The sequence below is a fragment of the Telmatherina bonti genome (assembly GCF_933228915.1).
Source record: "Telmatherina bonti genome assembly, chromosome: 7".
Taxonomy (NCBI): Eukaryota; Metazoa; Chordata; class Actinopteri; order Atheriniformes; family Telmatherinidae; genus Telmatherina; species Telmatherina bonti.
In genome coordinates, this window is record NC_136625.1 from 38,957,125 (window position 1) to 38,968,155 (window position 11,031).

Below are 11,031 nucleotides of genomic sequence, written 5' to 3' on the forward strand. Positions count from 1 at the left end.
TTCCTCTCACCTTGAAACAGGCCTCCATTAGTGTTCTTTTAAAAAAGGACAAAGATCCGTACTTTGCACCTCATACAGGCATCTCTCTTTGATGAATATGGATGTCAAAATTCTTGCAAAGGCTCTAGCTCACTGCCTGGAGAAGATTCTCCCATTCATTATCTCTGAAGAACAAACTGGATTTATAAAAGGAAGTCACCTTTTTTATAATATACACACTCTTTTTATTATAATCTATTCTAAGAGTAATGTTGATACCTCAGAAGCTGTAATATCGCTTGACGCAGAGAAGGCGTTTGACAGAGTTGAATGGAGTTGTATGTTTGCAGTTCTTGGAAAGTTTGGGTTTGTAAATGAATTTATATCTTGGCTACGCCTTCTCTACACGTCCCCATGTGCCAGCATCATCGCTTAGTGTTAAATCCAAATATTTTCCTTTGAATAGAGGATGCAGGCAGGGTTGTCCTCTTTCCCCTCTTTTATTCGCACTTGCAATTGAACCTCTTTCACTGTACTTAAGAACATCTGATACTTTTAGAGAGATCACCCGCTTGCAAAATGAGGATGTTTTTTTTTCACAACTTTGTTTATTGAATTTTGTATTTAGAGAGAAGAGAAAAAAGACAATACCAAAACACAACAAAAATACAGATAAAACAAAGCAAAAATTTAAACCCACCCAATGCCCGAAATCAGCATTCACTCAATTTGCAAAAAGTTCGTTTCTACAGATCAAAGTTTTTCACAAGGCGTAAAAAGGGAAACCAAATGTCCTTGAAGTCCTCCTGTTTGTTTTTGGCCACATATCTCAGTTTCTCCAAGGCCAAGTTACTGGACATCAGGTTGATCCACTGGTTCACTCCAGCTCTCTCAGTGTCCAAAATTTACAAGTTTCCTTTTGTTTGCAGTACATTTAAAACCATGGGGGGAAATGTGCAAAATACACAATTTACTATCAATAGGCATTCTACATTCAATAAGGTCTGAAATTATTGTAATGATTTCCTTCCAAAAGATATACATTTTTTCACATAGCCATATACAGTGATACAGTGTTCCCTTTTCATTACCACATTTGACACAATCATCAGGAATATTGGGGTTAAAATGGTGAAGTTTTACCGGTGTGATGTAAGTTCTGAATGTCCATTTATACTGCAATAATCGGAATCTTGTATTAATGGTTTGTTTTTGTGCAAGTAAACAAGAATTATTCCAGTCCTCAACAGAAATGTCCATTTCCATATCAGCTCTCCAGGCCAGTAAATATGAAAGAGAACTCTCTTTTGAGGCTGCAAGGAGAATATTATCAAATTTAGATAGCAGACCTCTGCTTATATAATGGTTAACTGCAATGTTCTCTATGGAGGTCAGAGGGGGTTCTGCAGGTGACTTCAACAGACTGGTAATGAAACTTCTGACCTGGAGGTACTTAAAGAAATGTTTATTAGGTAGATTGTAGTTGTTTGTTAACTGCTCAAAAGACCGTCACTCTACACCGTGACAGATTTGTACACGGTCACTGTACAAATCTCCGATTTTACACAGGCCTTTATTCATCCACATTTTAAAGCCCATGTCAGCATGTGCAGGTTTAAATGTAATATTACCCCATATAGGTGAGAAAGCAGAGAGCTTAGACTCCTCATTCAAAGCCACATGGGCCTGGTGCCAGGTGGAGATGGTGTTTCTGACAAATGGATTTTTTGTGGTTTTAAGCAATTGTTTGATTTCAGCTGAGTAAATATATGATTGTAAACACAGTTCCAATGTGTTGTTTTCAATATGTATCCAAGAGGGAATATCAATAGGGGAAATATAATAAGTATTGGCACATAGTTGAGCTGCCCAGTAGCACAGCTTCATGTTAGGCAGTCTAAGCCCTCCTTGGTCGTAAGGTAAATACAGGAGTGAAAGGCAGAGCCTGGGGCATTTGTTATTCCATATAAATATGGTAAAGTTTTTTACCACATTTATATGGGGGTGGGGGGGGGGTATTTTTGCTTAGAAATAACAAGGAGCTTTTTTCTGGTTGACTTTATAGCCAGAGAAGAGTCCAAAACTTTGCAGAATATTATCCACTGCATTAACAGATGTCTTTAGTCAGAAATAAAACATCATCTGCAAAAAGTGACAATCAATGTTCTGTTTCACCAATTTTAATTCCAGTCACTTCAGAGGAGTTAGGTATGGCCATAGCGAGTGGTTCTATGGCAAAAAGGAACAGCAGAGGGCTCAGGGGGCAGCCCTGCCGGGTGGATCTACAGAGTTTTATGGGTGTTGACGTCTGACTCTTCGTTACGATTTTTGCAGTCGGCTCTGTGTATCGTAATTGAATCCATTTCAAGTATTTTCCCCCCAAGCCAAATCTTTCGAGGGTTTCAAAAAGGTATCTCCAATGACAGAAAGGCCTGGTCTACGGCAGATTGCTCTTCATATAATATATTCAAAAGTCATCTAATATTATGAAAACCTTGGCGTCCAACAATAAATCCATTTTGATCATTGGAGATTATTTTTGTGATTCAATCCTTCTAGCCAAGGCTTTACACAATATTTTGGTGTCACAGGACGTGAGTGATATGGGGTGGCAAAATGAGTTTAGGTTTTCATTATATGCTGACGATTTGTTATTGTATGTATCAGATCCTGTTCATGCTGTTCCAGCAATTCTCTCATTCTTCCATAGGTTTGGCTTGTTCTCCGGTTATAAGGTTAACATTGCTAAGAGTGAATGTTTTCCTGTCAATGCACCAGCGCAAAATTTCTTACAATCTGATATCCCTTTTAAACTAAGTCCTGGAGGGTTTAAGTGTTTGGGGGTTACTCTCACCAGGACCTGGGAAAATCTTGATCCTGCTAACTTTTCCCCTTTGCTGACTGAAACCAAGGCAGACTTTCAGAGGTGGAATTCCCTTCCTCTCTCTGATTGGGAGGTCAATGTATTTAAGATGTCTGTCTTGCCTAAGTTTTTGTTCCTTTTTCAATGCCTACCTCTTTTTACCCAAGATGTTCTTTAAATCTATCAATCAAGCTGTTTCAGACTTTCTTCGGAAAGGCAAAATACCACAGGTCCGTAGGGCAGTATTGGAAAGTTCAACGGCAGCCTCTTCTTACCAAATTTTCAATTTTATTACTGGGCAACTAATATATGCAAAATTGGGTTTTGGTCAAAGTCGGTAATGGTTCCCTGGTGTCAGTTGGAAGCGCAATCATGTCCCTCGTCCTCCCTTTATGCAATTTTAACCGGGCAATCCCTACCAACCCCTCTGATTTTACTACCAACCCAGTGGTTAGGTCTACTCTCAAAATATGGTCCCATATCAGGAGAGAGTTCAAACTCACCTCAGTCTCACCTCTAGCCCCACTGCTGATAAACCATGTGTTCAAACCAATATTCACTGACTCCACTTTTATTCAATGGTACAATAAGGGAATTAAACGTTTCAGGAATCTCTATAAAGTTGGGGTCTTCTGCTCATTTGCTGATCTCACAAAGAATATGATCTTCCAATCTCCCACCTCTTTAAATACTTTCAGGTGAGGAACTGTGCTAAGTCATTGCTTCCTAATTTCCCCCATCTCCCTCCTAAAACGTTTTGTGATGACCTACTAGATTTAAGCTCCACTCAGAGGTAATTTCTCTCAAAAATGTATAATAGCATCCTGTCTTATGATGTCCCTTATACTAGGAGGACTAAAGAAGCCTGGGAACGTGAGTTGGGTGTGACTCTTGAAAGCAATTGGTGGGATTCTGCATTGACTATGATACATAAGACTTCAATCTGTTTGACACTTATTCAATTTAAAGTTCTGTTCAGATGTCTTTATTCAAAAACTAGATTAACAAAGATATTTCCAGGCTCCATTGACATCTGTGATAGATGTACTGGCTCACCTTGTCACCTCACACATATGTTTTTCTCTTGCCCAACTCTTGTAAATTTTTGGCTAACTTATTTTGACACAATGTCGAAGGTGTTGTCAAATCTATTAATGTCTCTCGACATGTGGCAATATCTGGCTTCCCTGATGACTACACTTGCTTTTCTGTAGGTCAATTGGAGGTTCTGGCATTCACATCCCTGATAGCCAGAGGTCATCTTCTTCTCCATTGGAAGTCTACCTGTGGATCCATGAAGTCATGTCCTTTCTAAAAGTTGAGAAAATTTGATATTCCAGACTAAGGTCTCTGAATACATTCAATAGAAAACGGCAACCATTTTTAGACTTCTTTGAATCAACTTGAGACTTGCCCAGCCCTTTGACCCCCCCTTCCCCCACCCCTCCCCACTTTCCTATTCTTCCCATTTACCCTTACCTGTTTTTTTGTTTGTTTGTTTTTTTGTTGTATGGGGTCATGTCTGTAAAAATAGGAAAAAATTATAATGAAAACATGCATCAGGTTTATATTCAAACCATTGTTTTATTTTTCATGTTATTACTTGTTTTCTAATGACGTATCATACGAGGATGGCACATCAATGCCAGCTGTGGCAAGAAGGTTTGCTGTGTCTGTCAGCGTAGTGTCCAGAGCATGGAGGCGCTACCAGGAGACAGGCCAGTACATCAGGAGACGTGGAGGAGGCCGTGGGAGGACAACAACCCAGCAGCAGGACCGCTACCTCCTTCTTTGTGCAAGGAGGAACAGGAGGAGCACTGCCAGAGCCCTGCAGAATGAGCTCCAGCAGGACACAGATGTGCATGTGTCTGCTCCAACAGTCAGAAACAGACTCCATGAGGGTGGTATGAGGGCCCGACGTCCACAGGTGGGGGTTGTGTTTACAGCCCAACACCATGCAGGACGTTTGGCGTTTGCCAGAGAACACCAAGATTGGTAAATTCTCCACTGGCGCCCTGAGCTCTTCACAGATGGAAGCAGGTTCACACTGAGCACATGTGACAGAGTCTGGAGACGCCGTGGAGAACGTTCAAAGTTGGATCAGCCTGTGGCGTGTCTTTCAACTTTAATTTTGAGTATAACTCCAAATCCAGACCTCCATGGGTTGATACATCTGATTTTCATTGATAATTTTTGTGGCATTGTTGTACGCGCCCAGGAAAAGGGCTGGATGGAGAGTGAACTTGTGGTAGACTGGCTTAGAGTGGTGTGGGGGACACGGCGCGGGGCTCTCAGCAAAAAGAGAAACATGCTCATTATGGACGCCTTCCACGGACATCTGACTGATGCGGTCAAAACTCAGTAGAGGAAGATGAACGGCGACTTAGTCATCATACCGGGGGGGTGACAAGCCAGCTACAGGTGTTGGATGTCGTTGTTAACAAGCCTTTCAAGGATAATCTGCGCAAGAAGAAGTACACCAAGTGGCTCCTGGCCGGTGATCATGCACTCACACCGTTGGGAAAAATTCAGAAGTCAGTCGACTTTGTGAATGGATCCTCCTGCATGGACTGAAGTAACACCAGAGAGAGTATCGTCTGTGGATTTAATAAGTGCTGCATATCAAATGCATTGGATGGTAGCGAGGATGACGTTCTGTGGGAGGAGATGGGACCGCAGCGTGACAGTGAGCACAGCGAGGCAGAGGACGTCTGTGAGTGAAAGCTTCATGGAGACTTTTGAGAAGAAATTTCATGACCAACATTATGACCGTTTACATTCCAGTTGCAGCATTGTAAGACTTTTAATTGAAATGTTTCATTACAGGGTATTTTATGCTACTCTTCAGTACTGTTTAATAACAAAGACCATTCGATGCAATATTATCTTTTCTGTTTTCTCTTTGTCAAACTGCTTGACAAATTGATCTCACTGTTACAGTTAATGAATTGCTGGTGTTAAAATTCTACAATGCTATGTGAGTTGTTTCTTTACACATTTGGTATAGCACATGCAAATCTTAGCGAATGCCTTTATAGCCAAAAATGAGATTAATCTATTTTTTCAATGATTTTCCTCATTATTTCAATAATAAATAGTTCCCTTAAACAAAACAATTTTGTCTGAGTCTTTTTTTGAAGATTAGTTTGAGAAAGAAGGTGGTTGTCTTATAATCAGGGTCGTTGTATATTCGGGCCAATACAAGATGGATGGATGGATGGATAGACAGATAGATAGATACCTTTAAGATGGAGCTGAAAACCTTCCTTTTCCATGATTCTTATAGTTAGGATATGAGCATCTCCTGAGTTGGAGTCTGCATGTACGGGACCCAACTGTCCAGGTTCTGCTCATTGCTCTTATAGTTATGGGTAGTCTAGCCATCCATTACTTATGTAGCAATGGGGACGTTACCTGATGCACTGAGAAGTACCTCGCTCTATTTCTCTAATATATTAATGTATAAATATATGATGTGTATGTAAAGTGTCCTGTGACATCATTGTTCTAAAGTGGCGCTATAAAAATAAAGTTGAATTGAATTGAAATAGATCAGGGGTCGGCAACTCCGGTCCACGAGTGCCACAGTACTGCAAATGTTCAGAGTTTCTCTGCTGCAACACACCTGATTCAAACCAATGGCTAGTTAGCAGACTCATTAGGTCTGATGTGTGCCAGGTGTGTTGTAGCAGGGAAACTCCTAACATTGTGGCAGAGAGAGAGTTAACGCAGAATCTCTTCCTTCACTCATGGTTGGTGCTTGGGTGAAGCCACCATGAGGAATGGGCAGCTTTACCAACAGAGAAAATAAAGAGCCTCATCAGCAACACGTTATCATTCACATTTTGGAAAAAGGGCCAATGGATGTATGGATGACAATGTGTCTTACTGTCCTTGTTCCCAGCAATGTGTTGCTCTGCTTCTGTCCCTGCATTGTCTCTGCTTTGGCAAAGTCAGAGTGCAGAAAGCTGTCTACTACAGGCGATGAAAAAAGAGAGGAGAAATCACCCTCCACGCCAAAGGGCTGCTGTCCTGTTTTCTTTCTGAGCACCGATAAAGTCACAGAATCTTGACCTTGCTTTGAATTATATATTTATAGATCTCGTCAATTATATTGGACGCAACATGTATCTGAGTGTGAATCGTGTGAAAGACTTGGAAAAATATTTCTTCATACATATATATGAATCATTCATATATATATATATATATATATATATATATTCATATATATATATATATATATATATATATATACACATATATATATATGTACACACACATACATACATACATAAAGCATCCTAAATTTAACAATTCATTGTCAGTGATGCATTTATTCTGTATTTATTTGATGGAATATTTAAATATGAATAAACCAGCTTTTCATATGATCTCAGTAGAGAATGTCACATTAATATGAATCCCACAACTATTTTATTACTTCTCAGCTGCTCCAGGCAGGAAGTAATCTTCCAGTCCAACTACTGTCCTGTCTTCTGGAGGACACTGTTGCACTTTGCAGACGACACATGAAACAAATGTTCAGAGAATTACAGCTTGATTTTTTACTTTTTATTTATAATTTTGACCTGAAAGTCTTTTTGCTCTTTCAGTTTGGCGAAGCCTCTTTCCACCAGCTCACGCTTGATTGTAAACTCCTCCTCAGCTCGCCTCACTGGCAAGACAATTGTTGACTTGAGAAGGAGGAGAAAACAAAGCATCCTGAGATAAGAGATGGTGGAGGGTGGGATGGAGGAGATGCAGATGATTTGGTATCTAGAGTTGAACTTGCACTGGACCACTGAGGACCTGTCCCGGTGGACAGGTAGATAGATGACGGATGGATTTATACCACAAGCTACTTAACTCCTGCACCAATAAAGCCAGGTCAGATGATTAAACGCTAATATTTATTAGGAATAAATGTCCAGCAGGAGTTGTTCAGCTCCGGTCCGGGTGCTCCACATCGTCTGTGCTGAAGCTAAAGGGCTTATCGTAGCCCATCAGGTGGTTGTAGTCATGTGGGATGGGGAACAAGTCTGGGTTCACCAGGAGCCCCACCTGGCCAGCGTAGAAGGTGGTGAACATTTTGTTGACGGCAGGGATACGGACCTGGTTCTGGTGGAAGACGCACTTCTTCTCCGTCAGGAAGACGCTGTATGTGACGGCGGTGTACGTGTCTCTGTCCGGCCGGTGGTACAGCCGGACCACATAGCCCTTCGTGACCAGGTGGAGGAGGACAGGGGTGAGGAAGGTGAAGAAGCCAAACAGTCCACAAAAAGCTGCCTGCAGGGCGACACTCTTCATTCCGAGTCCAGTTTTCAGAAGGATCTGTGGCATGAGGACAAGGCTGGCCCCGCTGCTGCTGTAGGAGAACATCTTCACCCCTGAACAAAGACGAGACCAGACAACAACCAGAGCTAAGGCTGAAAGAAGAAACGGCACGTGGGAGACATTAAAGAACAATGAAAGGAAGGTTCTTTGTCCTGCTGATGGGAAGATGCAATAACCTGCTCAATCAGCATATTAACGTACAGTATTCTTTGGGCCACAAGGCGCGGCCTCCACTACGGAGTCTACTTTTGTCTTCGGGTCAAACCGCGCTATTGGGCGCATGCTAAAACGTAAGAAAAACAAAATAAAAGCAAAATAGTGAGTTTGGTTTAACTTTATGCAACAATACTGTTTAAAATACACTTATTTTTTATCAGTCTGTTTTAACAAATCTATCAAAGTCCTCATCTTCTGCGTCGGAATTAAACAGCTGGGCGATCTCGCCATGAAGCATAGCGGCTTCGCTCTCTTTGCTGTCTGTTGCTGGGCGGCCGTTCAACGATGTCGGCTTTCGCGAAAGCTCTGACAACAATCGATGCCGGCATCCACAAGTCATTCATGTATGGTGGCGCAACTCGCCCAACAGCACCTTCCAGTCTGGATAAAGGTGTGCAAGCTGCCTCTCATCCATCGCTCCCGTAACGCTCGCAACTTAGCTTTAAACACTCTGTTCACACCGGTGTCCAGCGCTTGTAGTTTTGTTGTGCAAGGAGTCGCAGATCAACAGAGACGGTGAAAAGACCAGTCTCTTTACACACACCTCACTCAGCCACGCTTTCATTTTCTCCTCGGACTGCGAGCCGTCATAGGGTCGCGGGAAATGGTCTGAAGCAGAGCGCTTACAAAAATCGCACAAAACTTTGACAGATTTTAGGAATCAGCACTCACACCAAGTTAAAAGGTGCGCCGCACGAAAAATACTATCATCAGCTGACCTTATTATAGACCTGAACCTAGATCTGATCACCTGCAGGAACAGCAGATCGCAGACAACAGGCACGACATGTTGCGTCACACCTGTAGTGAAGCGATGGAGGAAATGATGCTAAATGAGCCGATGGGGATTCTGGAACATGATGGAAGAAACTCACCTCGCACAGCGCTGCCAAGGTTTCCCGTGTAAATCAGGTTTCCATCCTCTAAGCTGGAAGTTGTGGACAGACAGCGGACGCTGGGACGGCTGGACTGCACCTGCAGGAAACAGGTACAGAAACATGACAGAAGCTACCAGCCTCTGCAGCAAAGCAAGGATTACAGTCAGGAGAACCAATAAGGAACATGCTGGAAGAAAACAGTCCCACAACTAAAACCAAGAAGCCAGAAAGACACAACAAGGAACGTAGTTTATAAACCTCCAGGACAGTCAGCATCATGTGGACTGAAAAGTGTTTAGAGTGTAAACAATCAGTAAACAAGACGCGGTTTTTAGTGTTTTGCATTTAAATTCCTGTAAAAGTTCAAACTGCTTCAAACGTGCGTTTAAAAAAAGGTTTGTCTGATCTGAAGACGTTCAGAAGGAAAACTACTGCTTCCACTGCGGAGAGGAGGAGCAGGAGGAGCAGGAGGAGGAGCAGGAGGAGCAGGAGGAGGAGGGAGAGGAGGAGCAGGAGGAGGAGCAGGAGGAGCAGGAGGAGGAGCAGGAGCAGGAGGAGCAGGAGGAGCAGGAGGAGGAGGAGGAGGGAGAGGAGGAGGAGGAGGACGAAGGGCCACGAAGAACACAAGTCATCCAGTCAGAGGCTGAAAGCTGAGCAACACGTGCACGGTCAGTCAGTAGTGTGTGTGTGTGTGTGTGTGTGTGTGCACGCGGGTCCGGACCTGTCTCTGGATGTGTGTGTGTGCACGCGGGTCCGGACCTGTCTCTGGATGTGTGTGTGTGTGTGTGTGTGTGTGTGTGTGCACACGGGTCCGGACCTGTCTCTGGATGTGAGTGTGTGTGTGTGTGTGCACGCGGGTCCGGACCTGTCTCTGGATGTGAGTGTGTGTGTGTGTGTGTGTGCACGCGGGTCCGGACCTGTCTCTGGATGTGTGTGTGTGCACACGGGTCCGGACCTGTCTCTGGATGTGAGTGTGTGTGTGTGTGTGCACGCGGGTCCGGACCTGTCTCTGGATGTGAGTGTGTGTGTGTGTGTGTGTGCACGCGGGTCCGGACCTGTCTCTGGATGTGTGTGTGTGCACGCGGGTCCGGACCTGTCTCTGGATGTGAGTGTGTGTGTGTGTGCACGCGGGTCCGGACCTGTCTCTGGATGAACGACCTTCCAGCAGACTGGACGACCAGCCGCCGTCCTCTCGAACAACAGAACTGCGCAGTTTGCGGCGGAGCTGGAAACAAGCCGTGAGCGAACCAGTAGCGGCAAACCGCAGGAGAGCGGACTCTGCGCACGTGAAGAGAAAACATGGTGAATATGTCTGAGAGTAAACCTCATTCATGCAGCTATGCTAATGCACGCTGCTCTTCATCTTCCGCTTCCTCTTCTTCTTCTTGACGTTTATCGGCGGTTCCAGTGAGTTTCCAGTAAGTCTGCGCACTACCGCCACCAGCTGGTCCGCAGAGGGAGCGGCTTTTCTCTGCTTCTCCTGCAGCTTGTCACATCACGGACATCTTCAGGTTCATCAAATTATCAGACACATACTCCTTTAGTTTTTCAGCTGAGTCAGCTGTTTTCCCACCTGACCTGCAGCTCTACAGTAAAATATTCATTAATGTGAATGCTCATGGGGGCCTTCACACTACTGAGATCCTAACTTTGCCGTGCTACTCCTCCTGCGCCATTTAGATCACTTCAATCGTTTACATCTCAAACCCTGCAGCTCCTTCGGGAGATGTGTGTTACGACTTTTGTCATTTCAAATCT

The 11,031-nt window shown here is 43.6% G+C and overlaps 1 protein-coding gene across 2 annotated transcripts; it reads right to left on the reverse strand.

Annotated features, from left to right (window-relative positions):
- Positions 1-7,224: 7,224 nt before the first annotated feature.
- Positions 7,225-10,658, reverse strand: tmem70 (transmembrane protein 70). Of its 2 annotated transcripts, none has more exons than XM_079243237.1 (3): positions 10,598-10,658; positions 9,271-9,370; positions 7,225-8,232 (listed from the first exon to the last, which is right to left on the reverse strand). In XM_079243237.1, exons 1-3 carry the CDS (start codon positions 10,604-10,606, stop codon positions 7,787-7,789), a joined length of 555 nt encoding a protein of 184 aa, XP_079099363.1. In that variant the 5' UTR covers positions 10,607-10,658; the 3' UTR covers positions 7,225-7,786. The 2 variants fall into 2 exon arrangements, with proteins under 2 accessions (XP_079099363.1, XP_079099362.1); XM_079243236.1 differs by having other exon boundaries at positions 10,413-10,646.
- Between the last annotated feature and the right edge of the window lie 373 nt (positions 10,659-11,031).